At 41.9% G+C, this 22817-nt stretch overlaps 1 protein-coding gene and 1 long non-coding RNA gene across 6 annotated transcripts in view; both read left to right on the top strand.

Moving 5' to 3' along the window:
* The first annotated feature begins 741 nt into the window (after positions 1-741).
* On the top strand, positions 742-8687 carry LOC309698169. Its single transcript, XR_014274017.1, has 4 exons — positions 742-1117; positions 3242-3375; positions 8370-8541; positions 8618-8687. It is a non-coding gene; the product is annotated as an uncharacterized lncRNA (long non-coding RNA).
* Positions 8688-10769: 2082 nt separating this feature from the next.
* Positions 10770-22817, top strand: part of gabbr1b (gamma-aminobutyric acid (GABA) B receptor, 1b) — a 131694-nt gene continuing 119646 nt past the window's right edge. For 3 of the 5 annotated variants that reach the window (XM_082520670.1, XM_082520667.1, XM_082520666.1), the window contains exon 1: positions 13716-15064. In XM_082520670.1, the coding sequence (XP_082376796.1) occupies positions 14807-15064 (258 nt within the window). In that variant the 5' untranslated portion in view covers positions 13716-14806. Of the gene's footprint in view, positions 10824-13632; positions 13678-13715; positions 15065-22817 lie in introns of those variants that run through there. The other 2 variants (XM_082520669.1, XM_082520668.1) reach the window with 2 other exon arrangements.

Here is a 22817-nt window from a genome sequence, read left to right as displayed (position 1 = left end):
TGTGATGATCCACTTGGTAAAGTAAATCCATTGGTCATCGTTCTTGGCCCTCAGACAACAATTCTGATGGCTAAAGAACCAAACAGGACCGGCAAAAAAAGAAAAGAAAAAAAGAATTGGGTATTGATATGGTTACATCCTGGAATTAATACTATATGTTATGTTAATTCTGACATAAATGAAATCCAATTAGAAACTTCTGAAATGCTGCATTTTCAAATTGTGAGCTAAGTAAAGGATGGCTACAACAGAAGATGAACAGTGAATGAGGCCTATAAGAAGGCGTAGAGTAGCTGAGACAGACGGTTAGACCAGCAGGTGTTTTGGAAAGCAGTGGCCATTCATATTTCACAGTTCATACACTCCAGTCCAGCATAACAGCTTGGGTGATGGGTAATGCAGTAGAGGGCTTAAAGCTATAGTTTTATTACTTGCTGTTTCAAAAGTGTGTTATAAGACCTCAAATACAGTTCTTATTGGTCTCACACTTTGTGTAAAATCTGCAGTAATGTTCTCGTCTCTGTCTGGGCAGGAGTCAGCCAAATCATGACATCATGGTCTGCCACTGTCCATCATGTCTGTTTGTTTGTTTTCCCCTCCACTGTAGCGCATTCTGTTAAATGCAATCTGATCTTGTAAGCTGGAAACCGGTGCTGATGTCATATGTATTTGAACAAATGCAATTTGGTGTCAAATTGTGCAAATGTGCCTGAAAACTAGAATCCATAGTGGAATGATAAAACAAATTACAGGACTGATAAAATGAGAAGCCTTTGTTATGCTAAGAAATTATGCCAAGGTAGTATTGGAGGTATAGGTTTCCTAGTCTCCTTATTATTTTATAAATAAACATGTTACTTCCTTAAGAGCATTTTAGGAAATGGATATTTGGAAAGTTAAATATTATAAAACAAGAATTGGAAATTATTTTGAAAAGTGACATTAAACAGTGTCTCTCCTGTTTTTTCCAAAGCAGATATTGGCAGTAGGGAATGTTCATGGGAAGAGTCTTCTATTGAGATCTTTAACCTTTTTTGTTTCCCATTGCAGTGAAAGAGTCATGATATTATGGTTTCATCCAACACATCAATTCTGAGGATCCAAAGCAACACCAAGGGTGGGAACCTACATGGTTGCTGTGCTCTAAAGAGGGCCTACACGAGTAATATTTACAGGAACATGTAGAAAGTTGCTGCATAAGGAGGTTTGATACTCTCATGCTGAAGAGACACTACAGCCTCTGCTCACAGTGATGTACGATGTGATCCCTGCACAGCTCATATGCTGAACAAAAAACTGCTAGGACAGGTAATCAGTCCCCTGCTGGGGCAGATTGGGGAGTAAGCAGTTCATTCAGCTTCTTAAAATAAGGACGTCATGTTCTCTTCAATGATTTTGTGTGTTTCTCCGTTAGTACACAATTGGTCCAGTACAGATTCCAATTGTTCAGGCATTGTTCCTGGGTCTGAAATGCACTGAGATGTCGAGCTTGGAAAAAACTCTCCTGAGTTTCTCTGATACACCGGCTACATAGGGGACGATGTTCCCTCTAAGCTGCACGTGTGCACAATTGTGCACTGCTGGCACAGTCTCTACGCACAGAAAATCTGCGTTGCGTACAAAAAAAAAATCGAACTTGATTTGAAATTAAAACTAATACTTTAACATTTCTGTTTTGCAGTGTTAGTCAGTAAGTGACTGGCTGCTCCCGTATGGGATTACAACGATGCCACTTTATCCCATAGTCCAGCCAATGATGCGATTCGCATTCGTATATACGCAGCTAATCAACATCGTTGACAGGATATGACAGCATCCTTATGTACCGACACTGATGTTTTAGCTAGCAAAGTGGCATGGCTGATGTGGAGTGAAGCCACGTTAATGACAACGTGTACAACCATTGGAGATGTGAGCAGGACAGACGGAACAACTGACGGAAAAAGTGTGGACTTGATAGGCCACGTAAAACCAGAGCTATGATAAAAATATCTGCAATGTTTGGTTTTCTTCCTGAATACTGTTGTTGTTTATATTTACTGCAGGAAGAAACAGTAAAACCGGCGTTTTATAAGGAAAACGCTTCAAAGCTCCGCCTGTGAGCAAAAACAAAACCAAATATACCCCCACCCTTTCCTATTGGTCGAAAAATGTATCATGTCGACCAATCAAAAAATGATATGGCAACATGGCATTTAGTTGTTTAGGAAGGGGGAAGGTTTAGGTGACGGCGGTGTTTTGAGATTTGAGAGATTTTCAACATTTAGTGCAAATCTTGTGTAGTTAGTGTGTAGTTAGTGTGTAGTTAGTGTGTAATGTAGTCAATAGTTTTGTTGTGTGTGTCAGAACAATGAGGCGACTGCTGAATGGTACAGGTGTTACAGCAGTGATACATCTCCTGTTGTCAGGCCTGCAGGTATCAGGCTGTTGTTCTCCTTTATCTCATAGTGGACAGAAATAATTTTTTGGAGTTGCACAAATAATTTGTGTGGCATCAGATTTGATGCAGAACAGCTGATTGTTCTGTAAATAGTTTGAAATGTTTATTTAAAAAAACGCCTTGGCTGCATTTTTAGGTAAACAGCTGCAAAAAACTTTGTTGTTTGCATAACTCAGTTACTTTTTTGAAGAAGTAACTATATAATTAATTGCCCAACATTGGTCATTATATCCTGTATTTTGCAGACAGAGTTACAGGACTCTCTCCCAGACCACAGACTCAGACTCATAATGCAAGTCAGAGCTTTATAAAAAAAAGAAAAAGAAAAAGAAATTCTTGTTTTCAAAATTGGAGTTCAAGTTATTTTTTACTTCCAATAGTGTTAACATACTACACAGGTCAGGAACAAGATTTTTTTTAAATTTTCATTGTAAGTGGGCTAAAGCAGTTAATTAAAAGTAGTCTAACATAAATGTAAATGCTGTAATTTGATTATTTTAATAAACCATGTAACTTGGATGGATTCAATGCTGACGTGACCACAGTGCACACGTCTGCTGTTGCTCACAGTGGTAGTGATCATAAATTCGATTCTTTTTACTGAATCGGGTTTTAATGAGTCACTCACCAAAGTGAATCGCGTTTCTTGAGTCATTTGAGTCACTGAGTCAGTTGACCAGAGAGTGCAAAAATGTATATTTTTGCACTCTCTGGTCAACATTGATAGGGGACGACAATGTTGTTGCGTCTGTCTTTCTTATCCTCCCTAGCTGCTGTCTGATTGTCACCATTTGACCTTAGAACTGAAGAAGCTTCTCGGATGAGAGGTGAAATGTCTTCAAGCAACTTAAAGAAGTCCAGACGCTTTTCTTTCCAAGCTCCTTAAACTACAATGACCTGGATGACTGAGAACCTTCACAGACATACGAGATAAGGTAAACCAAAATGTGAATCAAAATGGCAGGAGACACTTTATTTTATCATTAAAATATAGGTATACAGGTCATTTCTTCACACAGAAGGAACTAGATTCCTGATTAAGGTTTTAAGGATAATTTATATCTTTTGATATTTATTTTGTGGGTTTTTGTGGATTTGTTGAATGAAAAAGAGATCTGTACCCACTTCTCAGACTTGTGATAATTATTAGCACTCTCCACTGGCACATCCTGTAGTGATCTTGGCAGCCTGTTGAGCCAATTGTGTAACCCTACAGTGATGCACACACTTATGTAGCCAAATGTGTTGCATTTTGTGACCTTGCACCATGTGCAGCCAATCACAGATGCCTGAATAATTGTCTGAGACTTTGCAGCCTGTGGTGAAATCCAGCCTGCTGAGATACCCACAGTTCCATTCAGAAGCAGAATCCTACTAGAAAGGAGGTCTCAAGACCAGATTTGGCCATTTCTGTCCTCATATGATGCACATGGTGTAAAATGTTGATGAGGCTTGCTGCATATGTTTGGCTTCGAATGGAAACATGCGCATGTCATGGTCCCTGTGTCTACCCAGCCTGCCCCGCAAGGCTACTTGTGTTTTGTGTTCTCTCTCTCTCTCGCTCTCTCTCCTTCACTGCTCTGCCTGGGCGGAGCTCACTGCGGGCTCCCGCCCTTGGCCCACACACCTGTTCGCGATTAGTTGTCCTGTTGTTGTTGTCCAGTTGTCCTGACCTGTCCACTACTTAAGGCCAGGGGTCCGTTCTTCGTACCTCGCTAAGTAAGTTAGCTGGATTTGATTGTTGACGACTTCGCGTGATCTTGGATCGTTCGGTTCCCCGAAGCTCATCCGGGACTTGCTGTCATAGCAACAGAGCCGTAAGCGTAAACCTGCTCGGGAGCAGGTTTACTTTATGTAAACAGGATTAGATCGCGGCCACGCAGGTATGTCCACGTCATTTATACGAAAGCAACAGCGATATTCCACCACTGTTTCACCATAAATAAATAACTAAAGATAATGCAGCACTTGATCCTTTTATTGATTTCACACAGATACATACAGGTCATTTCCTAAAAAAGGGAAATGTACTATTAACATTCTATTACATGTATGTGATTATTACAGATGTAATTCATATTTCACAGTAGTAATTGCAAATTACTTCGTGTAATCAAGATGAGAGACCACTGCTATAAAAGCGAAGGTGGATTTGGGAAGTCTGTCGCAGCCATGTCCTGTCCGTTTACGCGAGCAGCCCATTGCGGAAGGTGCAAGATTGATAAGGAGAGTCCTCAGAATTCAGCGTATATTGCGGGACAGACAGGATCCTTTAGCTCAGCGCGACAGTGTGCTCATTGAGAGATATCGATTTTCCCGTGAGGGTATTATTCACTTAACCAACTTGTTGACGAGGGGGTGCAGGACCACCACCTGTCTTTTTTTGCTCTGCCCTTTTCTTGGTTGCTGTTATGAACAAACAAACAGATTGTTTCAGGGTCTCTTTCCAAGAGACGAAAAGCAATATAAGTGATAAATATTACCATTCTGTAGAATATTCTTATATTTCACTTTTACTTGTTCCCATGTTCTAGTGGGTCCTGTTGTGGCTCTAATGTGAAAGGGGATATAATATAACATAATATAATATAATGTAATATAATATTTGATAATATAGTGTGATATGAAATTACTTACGAGTTTAATTTGTCAGTAACTTTCTGCCAGCCCTCGCTCCTTGCTTTTGCAGCCTTTGCAATGTTCCCTTGCGTTCTGATTAAACTCTGAAACTCCTGAAATCCCTCACTCAGGAGTTCTTGCTCTGCTGCCGAAAATTACCGAACGCGCTCCTTCGACATTTTCGCCGACCAATCAAAGGGTTGCCGATCAATGTTTCTACTATCGATGCGTAGCCCCTTTTACGACACCCAGTGATCTCACATTACTTCATCCAGCTGTACTAATCGTCAACAGCAGGTGTGTTCGGAGAACCGGATTAGCGAGCTCACGGTTAGCGCGATGATTCGGTCTTGGATGTGTCATTTGATCTTGGATGTAGTAAGCGACGTACGAAGAACGGGCCCCAGGACGCAGACCTTCTCATCTCTGGATGATTGTGCTAGACACGTTAGTGATCCTCTCAGCTCCCGTGAATCTATGCTTGTGTATTTTGTGACTTTGAGTAATTCCCTTCTCCTATGTGATAGTTTTCCTCCCCGGACCTGTGACCCTCCTGCTGCGTGGACATGTGTGTTTGGATGTGGAGACGGGAACGAGTGCGAGAGAGTTTTCCCTATGACCTTTGGAACCCCGGATTTTCCCCCTCAGTGTATATATTCTGCACTGGTGTTGTAAATAACTGTTTGGAAACGTCAACCAGGGGTCCGTTCTTCGTACCTCGCTAAGTAAGTTAGCTGGATTTGATTGTTGACGATTTCGCGTGATCCTGGATCAGTCGGTTCCCCGAAGCTCATCCGGGACTTGCTGTCATAGCAACAGAGCCGTAAGCGTAAACCTGCTCGGGAGCAGGCTTACTTTATGTAAACAGGATTAGATCGCGGCCACTCAGGTATGTCCGCTTCATGTATACGAAAGCAACAGCGATATTTTACCACTGTTTTACCATAAATAAATATTATCAATGTATCCATCCATCTTCATCCGCTTTGTCCGGGGCCAGGTCGCGGGGGCAGCAGCCTAAGCAAAGAGGCCCAGACCTCCCTCTCCCCAGCCACCTCCTCCAGCTTATCCGGGGGAATACCAAGGCGTTCCCAGGCCAGCCGAGAGATATAATCTCTCCAGCGTGTCCTGGGTCTGCCCCGGGGCCTCCTCCCGGTGGGACATGCCTGGAACACCTCACCCAGGAGGCGCCCAGGGGGCATCCTTGTCAGATGCCCGAACCACCTCAGCTGGCTCCTTTCGATGTGGAGCAGCAGCTGCTCTACTCTGAGCCCCTCCCGGATGGCCGAACTTCTCACCCTATCTCTAAGGGAGAGGCCAGCCACCCTTCGGAGGAAGCTCATTTCTGCCGCTTGTATCCGCGATCTCGTTCTTTCGGTCACTACCCACAGCTCGTGGCCATAGGTGAGGGTAGGGACGTAGATCGACCGGTAAATTGAGAGCTTCGCTTTTACACTCAGCTCCCTCTTCACCACGACGGACCGGTGCAGCGTCCGCATTACTGCAGCTGCAGCCCCAATCCGTCTGTCGATCTCCGGCTCCCTTCTCTATTATCAATGTAACTAAAGATAATGCAGCACTTGATCCTTTTATTGATTTCATACAGATACATACAGGTCATTTCCTAAAAAAAGGGAAATGTACTATTAACATTCTATTTCATGTATGTGATTATTTCAGATGTAATTCATATTTCACAGTAGTAATAGTAAATTACTTCATGTATTCAAGATGAGAGACCACGGCTATAAAAGCGAAGGGGGATTTGGGAAGTCTGTCGCAGCCATGTCCTCTCCGTTTGTACGCGAGCCACCCATTGCAGAAGGTGCAAGATTGATAAGGAGAGTCCTCAGAATTCAGCGTATATTGCGGGATAGACAGGATCCTTTAGCTCAGCGCGACAGTGTGCTCATAGAGAGATATCGATTTTCCCGTGAGGGTATTATTCACTTAACCAACTTGTTGACGAGGGGGTGCAGGACCACCACCTGTCTTTTTTTGCTCTGCCCTTTTCTTGGTTGCTGTTATGAACAAACAAACAGATTATTTCAGGGTCTCTTTCCAAGAGACGAAAAGCAATATAAGTGATAAATATTACCATTCTGTAGAATATTCTTATATTTCACTTTTACTTGTTCCCATGTTCTAGTGGGTCCTGTTGTGGCTCTAATGTGAAAGAGGATATAATGTAATATAATATAATATATAATGTAATATAATATAATAAATGTACCCTACCGCCTACTGGTGTTGGCCAGAGTGGCCGATGGCGCGATATGGCAGCCTCGCTTCTGTCAGTCTGCCCCAGGGCAGCTGTGGCTACAACCGTAGCTGCTTCCACCAGTGTGTGTGAATGTGAGAGTGAATGAATAGTGGTATTGTAAAGCGCTTTGGGTGCCTTGAAAAGCGCTATATAAATCCAATCTATTATTATTATTATTATTATTATTATTATTATTATTATTATTATTATTATTATTATTATTATTATTATTAGCGCGATGATTTGATCTTGGATGTGTCCTTTGATCTTGGATGTAGTAAGCGAAGTACGAAGAACGGACCCCTGGTCTGCACTTGAGACCCTGCTATCGACCGTGACAGCGCAGGCTTCAAAATAAGACGCAACCATTTACTTCTGAGATATGGCCTTCTTTTTGGTTTAATTGTTTTGTGTGGATTGGCATTTAATTGCTGGTTTTGTTTTTGGGTTTAGTTGTTGTTGTTGTTATTATAGGAGCATTAATGTGTAAGCAGAGCAGGTGGGCTTCAGAACAACCCTCAAGGCTCATTCCTGAGCCAGAGACAGAAAGATTATCAGATGCTGCCTGCAGCTCCTTATGTCCTGTCAAAACCATCAAATATTAAAACACTTTTAGGTCTTTTCTCTTTCATAAATCCACAGCACTGTAACCTTTTCTCCTGAAAAGCCTCATGTAGCAGGTTTGACATGATAGCTATTAACAACCATAGCTGGCATATATGAGAGGGTCTGCCAGGAGGGGGGTAAAAGCACTTCCTGTTTTCTAGAGGTTGTGTGTAAAACCAATTCAATTTCACTTTGATTCCCCTCCTCTACTGACAAGTTATCATTTTTTTTAGTTTATGGTTTTCACACACAGTCCAAATAATCAAAACACACCTAGATGAAATCAAACCTAATCAGTTGTGTCACGGACACGGTTCCGGGGACTCGGGGTCTTTGAACAGTGTGGACCATTGTTATTGTTATTATTGTATTGGATGTATGTTTGCTGCACTGTGCTCTTGTGTTCCATGCTGGTGTGTGTGTGTGTGTGGGTGTCTGCAGGTGTGGCTGAAGGATGAAGGACAACCACCTGCAGGCCTGATGGGCGTGGCCCTGCCGGCTGCCGGTCACGCCTAGCTTCTCACACACCTGCTTCTGATCAGGCTCGTCGGGGGAGCTACTTAACAGTGCGATGGAGCTTCCTCCGGTGCAGAATCGTTGAGTTAGGCTCCATGTCAGTGTTTAAAGTGCTGTTCAGTGTATGCCTGCTGGAGTTGGTGCCATAACGGCTGTCTGTTGTTTTTCCTCAGGAGGACAGCGGAACACAGGACTGCAAGACACACGGGGTGTGCGAAGGCACAGGGGCCGAGAGCACGAAATACCAGCACTTAGGAGAAGACACGTCACGGGAGTCGAGGGAGCATTTTTGGAGATTTAATGTGTGGTGTACATTTACCTCACTGTAAATAAACCCACTGCTCATTCCACTAAGTCCAGCGTTTGGGTCCTTTCTCCAACATCCCCCACGGTCTGCCAGCCAGACCGTGACAAGTTGTGACATATTCCAATTCATATTGTCAATTCTTTTAGGAACAGATGCCTTTGATGACTGACTTATTCAGCAGTGAAATAGTAAACATAATAGAAGAATACTTAACATTCTAGACCGATCTTGGCATGCTTTGCTTTGCTGCTGATGGTGGACAGACTTTTACAAATGTTGGCCAGGGTGGCCAGAGGAAGATGTGAAACCAAACTGGAACGCGGGGAAGAGAGGAAACCTCAGGTGGCCTCAGTGTCCGAAGCCTCCAAGACATGAGGCTTGGCTGGTGGCCAGCGACGACAAAGAAATATGGAACCCAGAGATGACAAAGCAGGGCAGGTCAAGCACTTTAGTCACACCCGCCTGTTGTTATAGATGTTATAGAGCTCACACCAGTGCCAGCATTTTTTCATTGACAGAATAATTTCTTTAAAAAGAAGCTTACTGTACAATCTATCTATACAATCTATTTCCTCTTCGTTCTCCTGTAAGAGGACAAAGCCCTCCACATAGCTGGCATCTACTTGAAGTTTGAAAGGCAGGCCGACATGTTGGGCCAACAATACTGGTGCTGTACAGAGCAACATTTTCACTTCTCTAAATACTCAAAAATTTGTTTCTCATCAGCTATTTATTTTGCAAAGAAAAATGATATAAGACAATGACTGATTTCAGTTTATGAAATGAATCAAAATAAAATAAACTGCTGTAACAGTTACTGCATGTCAATATTAATCAATATGTTATATTTTATTTCAAAATAAAACGCCAGGTTTCTGAAGTTCCATTGTTGCTTTCATTTGGGTAGTTACTGTTCTTACTGTCTTGGAGCAACTGTGACCACATCATTTCCTCAGGGATTAATAAAGTATTCTGATTTTTATCTAAAACTACACCTGCCACCACAACTTGTTATTGTTGTTGATCTGGGGATATTAGGGGATAACAGTTCATCTTGCCTCAAGGGCCCCTCTTTTAGCTTAATGCAGTCATTCTGCTCTGGAGTTAGATCTGTTTTCTAATTTAACTATTAGTATTCTTTGTTTCATGACTTAGCTGACCCTTTCCTGATCCAGTGAATGATTCTAGGTCCTGGTGTTCAAATATGTCCCAGTCTGTCTGTGTGAAGTAGTTGTGCAGTTTGGAGAGTGCATTTTCAGGCCAGGTTCTAACAGTCTTTGTGGTGGACCTTGCACTGCGTCTGAGGGGGGTATAGGCTGGGGAGAGCAGGAAGGAGAGGTGGTTGGACTGGCCGAGGTGGGGAAAGGGTATGGCTCAATATGCATGCTTAATGTTGTAGTAAACATGATCTGGAGTGTTCTCTCCCCTGGTCAAGGTCCAATTTATTTATATAGCACATTTCCAGACAGACGATGCTGCATAAAGTACTTAACATTATAAAAATGCCATTAAAAAGAAACAATGTAAAACAATAATAACAATATAATACGATGATAGGACAATAAAATAATTAAAACAATAACTAAGACTATTAAATAAGACCAAAATGCTTGGCTCATAGTGTGATAAAAGCCAGGGCATAAAAATGTGTTTTTAGTAGTGATTTGAATTGATCGAGTGTTTGTGCAGATCTAATATTTAGGGGAAGACTATTCCAAGGTCTGGGACCTGCCACAGAGAAGGCTCTTTCACCACAAAATTTGAGATTAGTCCATGTGAATAGCATTAATTTTGAGCTAGACCTCATGGTTTTTCCTGGAGCATAAACTGAAAGGAGCCCAGACAGGTAAGAAGGGGCGTTAAGTGACTTAAAAACAAAAAGTAAAAGTTTAAATTGGATCCTGTAGGAGACAGTGTAGAGAAGATAAAACTGGGGTTACATGCTGTCTCCGCTTGGTACCAGTTAGCAGGCGAGCAGCTGCATTTTGGACCATCTGAAGACGATGAATGGAGGCCTGGTCGAGACCAAAATACAATGAATTGCAGTAGTCCAGTCTGCAAGTAAGGAAAAGGTGAATGACGTGTTCGAAGTTTTCTGTCTTCATTTATGCTGGAAGTGATAACAGAGCTGTACGTTTTAATTTGTTTCCAAAACCCCGCAGTCAGGACATGCTATATTGTATTTAGATAGAAGCTAGCGAGCTAACTCCCTGCTAACTTCTAACTCCATTAAATGTCATAAATTCCGTTTTCATGGATGCCTGGATGTTAAACTCAATTGTTACACCTGGTAGAGCAGAACGCTGATCATTTTATTAAAGATGAAAGACTTTAGACAGTTTTTCAACTCTCAATAATGCCATCGTGATCGTTTGATATATGGACCTGCAGCGGAGTTTAGGCCCAGACACGGCTAGTGACGTCAGACTGAACAACTGGATTGGGAGCCATGGGTTTTTTTTCTTTCTCTCACCCTCTCTCTCACACTTTTTTCCCGCTTCACTCCGCACGCGAGCCTTGTGCTATGCGCTGAGCAGAGGGGGGAGGGGCGGTAGTTAGATGCAGTACAGGAACAGAGTGGGAGGGAGAGAGAGCGAGCCAGGGACAACAACGTCACATTAGAAAGGTATAGTAATCATCCACAACTATTTTCAGTTGCGGATGATAAAGGATTCAGAAAGTTTATTCATGCAGGCCCATATGACAGAGAAGGTGCATCTGCTTTTTGTTTTCATATTTTAATTTATATTTAATTGTGTTGTGGTTTGCAGTGTTTTGTGTTGTTTCACTTTAAATGTGTTTCAAAGGAAAAAGCTGAAAATTTAAATAGTTAAAAGTTGAAATGTAAATAGTTGGTTTTTGTATTATATGATTTATTTATTACATTTTATGTGGAGTGAATAAATAAAAGTATATTTATGGTGGCCCCTAGAGACAAAGCACATACTAACTCCAAAACACGTACAAAACACAACAGAAGTGCTCCAGGATGCTGGGCGCAGTGTTGAGCTTTTGTTACCTAGTGGCTACACAAGCCAGGAAGTACCAACGACCGGATTTGGTGTGTGGTAGTAACAGGTAAATGAACTTTTTTTTAAAAATTTGAATTATTATGAGTGCTTGTGTATAAACACACAAACAATACACACATGCTTTCAATTGTGTAATTTAAGTGATCTAGGTAGCTCTGTTTTGGAAGTTCAGTTCATGCTAGAAATGTGTTTTGGAGTTTGTATGTGCTTTGTTTCTAGGGGCCACCGTATATATTTATATATAAACATATATAAATAAAACCACATTTAAAAAAAAAAAAATAGTAATTCCTTTTGTGCATAATTTTATATTGTTGTTAATAACAAATTAATTAAAGCAAGAAAACAACCTGAAGAGCCGGTTGGGAGCCGAAAGAGTCTGTTCTTTTTAGGAGCCGAGCCGAAAGAGCCGGTTCTCTAAAAAGAGCTGGAAATCCCATCACTAATCACCTCAAGGTGCTTTACATTGTAAAGAGCCAACAATAAGAGAGAGAGAGAAAACCCCATCAGATGACAGTGGGGAAAAAAAAATTCCCTTTAACAGGAAGCATTATCTAGCAGAGCCATCCTCAGGGACCGGCGGCTATCTGCCACGACCAGTTGGGGGTAAGAGGAAAAAGACAGGACAAGGACACACAAGTTCATCTTAGTTTCTTTCCAAAATGTTGTTTTCCAAAATCGTGCAGGCTTTTTTTTTGGGTAAAATCTAGGCAAAGTGTAAAAAACCAAATATAAACTGTGTTGTTGTCCAAATACTTAGATACCAAATTGTATATTTAAAGAACCTACATTCAAAAGACATGCTGTGGAAGAGAGCCAGAGATGAATAATCATCAGAGATGATGATGATTAAATACAGAGTGGTGTATAAACACAGTGAGAAAAAGCTGAGTGAAGTAGAACTCACGTGTGTTTACTATGTGCATTGAAGGACATATGCTGGTCAAAAATGACCACGGTGTTATTGGAGGCAATGCTATCCAGAGTTGTCTCGTTAGATGCCATCTGGTCATGTTTCTGAGAGGAAACACTCAATGTTTTTGCAGGAAATAAAGCTTGAAATTATGAGAAAACCAGAATAAAGAAATCTGGAACCCACAGAAATAAAAACATCAAACATTGGAATAACAATAAAACCACAAACCCAAAATCACATTCACAAAGAATTCACGAACCCAAGACAACAAAAACCCTGTGGGTGCAGGACATACTGGGTCAAATCAAGTATCATCACAGTTGATGCTAAAGTATGTTTCAAAGCTACTTTGGGCTACTAACTTATTCAGATATGGTTGTCAACACCGATAGTTATACATGTTTGGTTTTTTTGTTTTGTTTTGTTTACACTGGATGCCCTAAATGATGTAACCCCAAAGGGATTTGTAGAATGAAACCGGGTTTGCTTTTCATGAAAATGTGTAAAACACTTCACTAAGGAACCACTATACTACAGTATGTATAAATATTGTATCTTCCTCAGTCAAACTGGTCACATTTTATGGAGAAAAATGGAATAACACTCATGTATGTACGTGCATGGTACCTGAGATCAAGGTTATGTATTTGTTACCTCTTGCCATATTTAGCTTAAATACGAGAGAGTCATAAGACCAGTAGGGTCGGAGGTTTCCCTCAGCAGGGTGGGGGGCTAAAATGTACATGTACTGTGTAAATCCGGTCCTGCCCTTTTCATGACTGAACTGACATGACTGAATGAATTTCAGAGGACAGTTTTAGCCATTATAATCTTAATGATGTTTTTCCATGTTGGCGAGAATACAGTTGGTATTGTAATTGTGATCGGCAAACGCACGAGAGAGTAATAAGAGATTCTTTCGGGAAGGTGGAGTGTCGCTAAAAACCTACGGTCCACGCGGTGGCGTTCCTGTGACGGGTAATTAACGTTTATTCAGCAAGTCTGAGGTGTGGCAGGGAGTGTAAAGACTGGGGGGAGAGGTTCTTATCGGAGGAAAGATAAATGCTCGGGGCTGTGTAAAGGGATTGTAAAGTGGTTTGTGAAACGGAGGGACGAAGCATCCTCCTCCTCTCTCTCTCCGCTCTCGCACGCTGCTGCAGTCAGCCACAGCGGGCTCAGCAGCTCCCGTCATTTTTCTCGGCTCTCTCCCGAGCGGCCGACTGCATTCCAGCAACACCGAGGCCACTTTTTCATCTGAAGATCGACCTTGCTGTCTAGTCGACCGTTCTCCTATTGGATTACTGAAAGCCAGGCTTTTTCATTTGTATGGTGTGGTCTGTGTACAACATGTTTAAAACGTTCTAATAAGGCTTTGGACTGGAGATCCGTGAGTAGGCTATGGATGTAGGCGGATAAGATGGAGAAGGGCAGATAAATGACGGAGAGGACAAATTAAATCTCCGCGTGTCTTCGTGGGCTCGGTGTGGATGGTTCTCAATTTTTCATAAGCAGAAAAAGGAAAGCATCGTTACAGCAATCGGTTATCTCCTGGAAACAGAGAGAAGCTGAAATCCAGGCAGCCTCCGACACTTTCGGTACCTTAGACGGTGGAAAGAGCCTGAAGCCTGATTCAGTCACCAATCTCAACCTTCTATTCAACTCCAGCAACTTTAAAGCTGCTTTCTGCCAATGAATTGTCCCCCCGGTTTACCAGCTGCATTTAATAAGTTTGATGGAGATCGTTGTACCTGTGGACAGAGTACTTTATAAAAGCGTTGAAGCTGCGTGTTTACAAGTTCTGTTCCAAACACAAGCGATGATAGGTTTCCTAGTTTTAATGTAACGGGAGAAGAGCTTGATGACAGTCATCTGCGTTGATTTGAATTGTTTGTCGGTTGCAAAAAGCTTACGATCACATTAAAATTATGTAAATAACACAGAATTGCAAATGGGCTCTCTTCTCTCAGGAACACCAGCGTGTGCTCATTCATAGAATTTCATTCTTCACGAGCCACACGCAATACCACCTTGCTCCCTCCAAGCCGAAAAGTGTATAGAAGGAATACACTGACTCCAAGCTTCGCTCAACCTTCAGCATCCCCCAGCTATGAAAAGGCTTTGCCAAAACCTCCCCCGTAGGCCGGTCTCCCGCTACTCTCTGACCTTTATCCTTACTGTTCTATCCTGCTCCTGCCCGGCTCTAGGCAAGAAGAAGCTCTACATTGGAGCCCTGTTTCCCATGAGTGGAGGCTGGCCTGGTGGACAAGCCTGCCTCCCCGCTGCTCAGATGGCCCTGGACTTGGTGAATAATAGGACAGACATCCTGCCTGACTATGAGCTGGAGCTGATACATTATGACAGTATGGTAAGTACAGACGAAGGCTTACCCTAATTTCTTTCCAGCTTTAACTGCATGTGTGCAAATGTTGATCAGATCTAGTAGGACTTCTCATATAAGTCAGCACCTGCTGCAACACAACAAAGGCTACAAGGGCACAACACAAAAAAACGAAACAAAAAACTAACACTAGAATTTCTGTTTCTTTTGAATGGTGTTAAGGAGCGTAGCCTGATATGGCTATATTAATATTTTTAAGGCAACTTTAATGAGACGTGTAGGTGTAAACTAATAGCTTTACTAAACATTGCTGAATTTGCATTCAATAATGTTTTACAAAGCAGTTATTAAAAATAATATTTGACTTTCTAGGTTAAAATACTCCCTTCACTGGTAAAAATGGCTGAACACATCTGGACAAAAATTAATTAATTGACACAGACCCGCAGAGCTGATGATTAAAATTCTTTAACAATGAGCCACAATCATTTATAACTAGAGGTGGAAGGCTAATCATATAGCATGGGACCCAAATTATTTATTATTGGCGAACCAACATTTCTAACGGCACTCTTTTTTCAACAACAAAAGTTTGTGTCAAAAGTTTTTACTTTTATCACTCTATTACTGTCTCTGTCGATCCAGAAAGAATAAATAATAAATCTATTAATCGACATTTAACAGTGGCAGTAGTCATGGGATGAAAGTGTGCAGAAAATGCTAAACTTATGACTTTTGTGGAAGGACCATTAATCACCAAATTAAAGGCATAGATTGTCTCCCCTCCACATATCAGATATCTCTGCACCCCTCAGACACATTTCCAGGATCATGTTATGCCATCAGAAGAATAAGTGGCAGTCTTTTCTGTATGTTTTTAAAATGCAGCATTCAGGCCATAAAATGGGTCGCAGCCCAAGAGATATGCTCTACCTACTGTATAGTGATGTGAAAACTGCATCTGTGTTTGTTTGCAAAAGAACAGCAGCTATACAGCCTGCACATGTTCAAACAGCACCACACTCTGTGCTAATGGCTCTGTGTGTGCTCACTGTGGAAACTCATCTATTTCTGTCTGCATTCAATCTGCAACTTGAATGTTACAAAAGCAACATGGTATCATGAATTCAAATGTTTTCCATGCAGTAAAATAGCAATAACATTTTTATACAAATTGGAGATGGTTCTGGAGATGGCTGACTTGAGACTGAACCCATATATATGGTCACATTTTTCATCAAAGTGAACAACAATATGAAAACATCTCAGGAGGCTCATAATCTAGAATTTTGTACTTGAATAAACCTGGAAAAGGTTACAGAGTCTCAGATTAGATGGTGACAGTCACATTTTCCACAACTGACAATACAAGTTTCTGTTCGCCATAGATGTGGCCGACAGCTAAGAGGATTCCAAAACCACAACACCGAATGCTCAGTGAGGCATAAGACAAGCCTAGAATAACTTCTAAGGGCTTAAAGAAATCACTGTCAGTGAAAGCTTGTGTTTGCCCTTGATCTTTTTAGGTGTTTGATTTCTTTTTATAGACAAATGGATAATAACAGCTTTGTGTTTCAGTTAAAGATTTGGTATACAGGCATTGACTCTAGCAATTTTTTTGTCAGCACCAGCTAAAACAGGCTGAAGTCTATGAGAACTGCTCTATGGATGATGACTTCCTTATATTACATGAATGGAATAACTGAAGACACAAGATCACCCATTAAAATAAAAGTTCATCTTGTTTTGGCAGTTGTCCTGCACAATGTGCTGCAGGCAAAACCAATAAGAAGCATTCATTTTGCGTCAAATGCACTGCATGAACAGTCTGCATACACCATGTGTTCAGTGCAGCTGGACTTTAGAGTTAGCGAAAGTGACTGTCACAAGAATATAAACATGGTTAACTGCAGACGGGCAGCTTTTTCCGACAGGAAAACAGGCAGTGCGTCTGCTTCTTCCGGCACATTTTTTCTGGCACAACTGATCGAGACTTGCAATTTAGCGTTATTATAATTTTGTATTTTATAGTTAATTTATATTTTAATTTTATTTGTTAGTTTCAGTTAGTTTCCAGAATGTAAACACACACACACACACACACACACACACACACACACACACACACACACACACACACACACACATATAAACAGTTAAATTTAATGTGACAAGTGTATTCTTTTTTCCCCAAGAAGCATCACTGTGATTGGTTCAAGCTGCTCTGCATTGGATCTCTACTTCAAAATCCAGGAGTGGTGGTAGTGGGGGTGTAGGTTGGCGTGACAACAGTAACCACGACAACTGCAGTTCAAACAAACACAGATTTGGCTACAAGAATAAGGCAAGATCATGCACCTTGTATGATGACACAACAGGAGCAGATGGACGGATGCATGATGTAAACCTGTTGTGGTGAGAAAACCATATTTAGCACACTTAGCCAAATGTAACAAGCACTAGCTTGGTCACTCATCAATCACAGATGACTAAACCTATTCCACTGCTGTGCCAGGCCAACTGCACATTACACTAAGCATGCTCTGATGGATCTCCCACAGATCATAGTCCGGAACCACACAAAGAGATCTCTGAGAGATCAGAAAAAATGGCTGAATCATCTGTTGCAGTGGGTCTCTCATTTTACTGACCTCTTAAAGCACTTTGAAGCCACATTTAACCATCCATTCTATAAAATTAGGTCCATGAGAGAGAGGGATGGGGGCTGTTTCCAATTTTGCCTCTGTTTACCTGCACAGTGAATTTAATCTCAAATGAAAAGATGCAAATGAAGGGTAGATTTTGAGTTTCAACTGAACATTTGGCTGAATCTGAGCAGAAAGTATAGCTTTGTATAGTTTACAATTCATTCTACTGCTTTTATCAGCAATCACATCATCGATAAACACTACTGACCTTGTTCCAGTGGCTGCCACACACATACGATAACACTATGTTTCACAGATGATGCAGTATCCTTTGAGTCATGAACTATTCATTTCCTTTTCAATACTTTTGTTCCCTCATAATTCTTCTACAAGTTCATCTTAGTTTCTTTCCAAAATGTTGTTTTCCAAAATCGTGCAGGCTTTTTTTTGGGTAAAATCTAGGCAAAGTGTAAAAAACCAAATATAAACTGTGTTGTTGTCCAAATACTTAGATACCAAATTGTATATTTAAATACGAGAGAGTAATAAGAGATTCTTTTGGGAAGGTGAAGTGTCGCTAAAAACCTACGGTCCACGCGGTGGCGTTCTTGTGACGGGTAATTAACGTTTATTCAGCAAGTCTGAGGTGTGGCAGGGAGTGTAAAGACTGGGGGGAGAGGTTCTTATCGGAGGAAAGACAAATGCTCGGGGCTGTGTAAAGGGATCATTAGTTAGTAATAACTAATGATTAAATGCAGAGAAGTATATAGACGCATAGTGAGGGGAAAAGGTGAGTGAAGAAGAAATACTCAGCAGCCTACATCTACTGCAGCTTACATAAGGGAGGATTCAGGGTCACCTGGTCCAGCCCTAACTATATGCTTTAGCAAAAAGGAAAGTTTTAAGCCTAATCTTAAAAGTAGAGATAGTGTCTGTCTCCTGAATCCAAACTGGAAGCTGGTTCCACAGAAGAGGGGCCTGAAAACTGAAGGCTCTGCCCTCCATTCTACCTTTAAATACTCTAAGAAACCACAAGTAAGCCTGCAGTGTGAGAGCGAAGTGCTCTAATGGGGTGATATGAGACTGATTATTCAAGACCTTGTACGTGAGGAACAGGATTTTAAATTCAATTCTAGATTTAACAGGAAGCCAGTGAGCAGAAGCCAGTATAGGAGAACTCTGCTCTACAAATGTAGTGTGTTCGTGGACTTCTAAAAAATGCATTTAATGTCTTTTTCTTTTCCTTGACGTTCTCTGTCTTCCTGACTTTCAGATTTTACAAATTAAGCCCTGCTTTCAACAATACAACAAAACACACACTTTACTAGTGTGGACAAGCACTGTTCTTCCTCCGTGTAGGAGTAGAACTTGCAGTTTCCCAGGGAGATGGGAACAGGTTGTGGAAACAGTGGAGGGGTGAGATGGGGACTAATTAGTGTATTAATAGTTGTATATAATTTTTTCCCCATAAGTGACACTCAGTCTATGCTACTGAATACAAAGTAATTCTATAGTGAAACCTCAAAGGCCTTAGTTTAACTGACTTAACTTCTTTGAATAATAATGTCTTAAAGCATGCTCAATTGTCCAAGTAAGGAAATCCAAAAAAGTTGATTATGGTCATCGTAAACCCTACATCTGTGTGTAGGGTTTACGATGACTTCTTCACTCAGCTGACTGCAAGTTTTTCCAACCTTATAATCAGAACATTGCATAATGAATGAAACTAGAACCACTGATGAACAATCGACTGTGAAGTCAGTTCATTGATCATTAATATGCAAATTGTCATGACAATCCATGGTCATGTTCGTGAGTTGTGCTAGTGTCAGTCATTATGCAAATGTACTGTTTATGTGGTTGGTGAAACGTGCATTCAGCTGAGACTGAAGAAGTAATGAATGAGTAATGAATTGTTTCTCACACTGAAAATGTTACTTCCAGATGAACAGAATCAACTTTTGGGGATTTTGAATTGAAGTTTTTTCCTCCTAAACTCATTTACTTACCCAAAGGAGTGATGAACTCATGCCATGGTGACTCCTCTTAGAATATTAGACTGAATTTAATCAAAATTACACACACTGATCACCTAATGGATTTTTCGCCAAATTTTCCTCAAGGTCAAGGTCATATTTTTTGTTATTAGATTCTCATTAGTTTGTGCAATACAACCACATCACTTTCTTCACTACATGACACATTACAATAAACTGTGAATAATGATGGATTGTGAACTGGATGAGCTACTGATTAAGCTTAGTTCAAGGCTGTTAACTAACTATTTTTTTTGTGAGATTATATTTTCCCTTTGCTGTTTCTGAAATTATGACTGAAACTCTGCTTTCATTTTGCAGTTTAAGAAGCCTACCTAACTCGGTCTTAGGTAGTAACTCGTATAACTCGTTTGTCTTCATTATTTAAGACATTTAAACAAATTTCAAAAAATGGAAAAAAAATTTGAGGTAAGCAATCAAGTGGTTACAATGGGATCAGCAGCAAACCATCAGTCCTGTCTAACCGAAAATAATAGAATGTCTATTTATGTCTTTTCAGTAAATAGACTTCATTGATGAAAACAAGAGTTTCACACTAACATGGATTAGTGTGCTACTTTAACTTTGGTGTTTTAACAAGTCTGGTTTAGTCTACTTCTAAACCAGTGAGCTAAAATCAGTCTTATTAAATTTGATAATTACCACACTGTGATACTACAACCCTTAGACAGCAATAGATTACATGTATGAATACCCCCTTTTTAAAACATCAAGATTAGGTTGACCCAAACAGTTAGTCAGGTCAAACAGTTTCAGTTACATACACATTAACTAATGATGGGTGATAACAAATCTGGTAATTATTATTAAATTTGATGAAAGCTTTTTATAACAGATACATTTAAATGTGGACCAATATGAAATACTGTAAATCTCCTCACAAGTTTTGCTAGCTTCCCTTGTCAGTGCCCTGCTTCAAACACAGCTCTCTGTTCATAAAGTGAGGAAATAATGTTTTTGATCCCTGATGAATCTGCGTGGAACTACTGTGGAGGTAAGCATGGACGACACAGAGCTCTCAGTTCTCACTCCTTCTTTATTCCTCTCCAACATCAACTGAACACATCGTGCCACAAAACACAGCAGCACACTTCCTCAACACTGGGTGTGAGTGGAGCCCTCTAGTGGTCCACCACACAAGGCCCCCCCCCCCCCCAAACACCCAGCAGAACTAGTCCAGGACCCGGGGTTTTAAGCAAATGGCCGGAACGGCTGAACGGTGACAAAGGGAAACCCAGCCCGGGAGCGAAGCTGGCACTGGCAGTCAGAAAAAGCTGCAGACAGCTCAGGCTCCGTTGGTTGTGGGGCGCTCCTGGGGGAAAAAAACAGAATCCATCAGCCCGGTGGCAGGTAGGCGGCCACGGCGAGGGGCCGGGACCACCTGATCATCTTGCAGAACATGTGCAGGCTTAAGTCTGTCAACAGAGACAACCTCCTGCCGAAAGTCCAAAATGAAATGTTTTTTTAAGAACCCTGTATGGCCCGTCATATGGTGGACGCAGCGGAGTCCTATGGGCATCATGCCTGACGAAAATGAAACGAGCAGAGTCCAATGACCTCGGAACAAAAGTGTCAGGCAGGCAGTGGTGCACAGGGCCAAGAACAGGAAATGAGTCCCTTGGGGGGCGAAAAGGCAGCACAGAGGTATCGAAACACGGGGGGCTCTCGGGTAAGAATTCCCCGGGACCCGGAGAAGCTGGCTGAGGACCAGTTCAGCCGGGGAAACCCCGAGGTCTTCTTTAACCGCGCTACGCAATCCCTTTTTTTTTTTTTTTTTTTGCCTGTCCCGTTTGGCTCTTTTGCCATCAGAATTGTTGTCTAAAGGCAAAGAAAGATGCCCAACGGATATACTTTACCAAATTGACCATCCCAGCCTTGCCGTAATGGTCCATTTGATTCACCTTTTATTGTTTATTTTATTTTCACTTACTGAATACAGGACAGACTTGACTGGAGGAAAGAAGGGGAGAAAGAAAGAGGGAAAGAGAAACAGCTGAGAAGAGGGACGGGGGAGAAGGGCAAAAAACAAAAACCAACAGAACGGGCAGCAAAAAAAAAGAAAGAAAGAAAAGAAAATGCATCTATCGATCACCTGGATCACCTGCTGAGAAAGAAAAAAGAAAACAAGCAGAAGAGAACAAGAGTAATAGAATAAACAACATCACAATGATATATGGGAATATGACAGTAAATACTAAATATTAAACATTATTGTGCAGCACATAAGATCAACAGAACACAGTGTGCTTTGAGGTAGAAGCCAAAAAGGGTGTAGTTTGTGGGTGTGATCACCCGTGTGTACACCTGTGAGCATGGACGCGCTTGTTTTTTTGAAAGGTTCCTTCATGTAATGATCTGCTAGAGGGTGTGGGGGGGCCACAGCCCCGTCCTCCAGGGCATGAAGCAGGTATGGAGGAGATCAAAACTCCAGATATCCAGAGGCCCCCAGAACACAAGAGACCAAGGAAGACCAACAGAGGGGCAGCCGCGCCACTGTCCCAGAAAGAGCTGAGGAGAGTCCCAGATGAGGGCTCACTTAGCAGCCGCGGAGCAGAAGCCAGGGGGAATTGCAGTGACGCACCCGTGAGCTCCGCCGGCAGCCAGCCGTGCCTGAGTGACCGAGCCCCAGGCCGAGAGGCCGGGGGCACCCCACCTCCGAAGTGGACCGAGCGAGCCCCAGGCTCCAGGCCCCGATGAGCGGCCGCCAAGGAGTGAGCCGGTGTGTACCTGGACGCCCATCCCCGGACACAAAGAACCACCAACGCACCGATGTCTGAGGGAGTCCGCCACTGGCAGGGGAAGTGGTGGTAGGGGGAGATAGGCCTCCAAACCTTGGAGGGCCTGAGATGTCCCCAGAGAGGTGGCGCCTGACACCCAACCTGACATATAGACACAGACATACAGGCACACACATATACAAACATCCATTCCCACCCTCATGCTCTCATATGCACTTACTCCACACTTAACCAACGTGGAGACAGACATAAAGAGACGCTGTACACACGATCACACTCCCCAAGCGTACTCTACAAACCGGGTCTAGGTACCCTTGCCCCTGGAGGGGGAACTGCA

The sequence above is a fragment of the Aulonocara stuartgranti genome (assembly GCF_965226115.1).
Source record: "Aulonocara stuartgranti genome assembly, chromosome: 22".
Classification (NCBI taxonomy): domain Eukaryota; kingdom Metazoa; phylum Chordata; class Actinopteri; order Cichliformes; family Cichlidae; genus Aulonocara; species Aulonocara stuartgranti.
The sequence above is the reverse complement of the archived record's forward strand: the minus strand, read 5'-3'. Positions and strand labels throughout refer to the sequence as shown.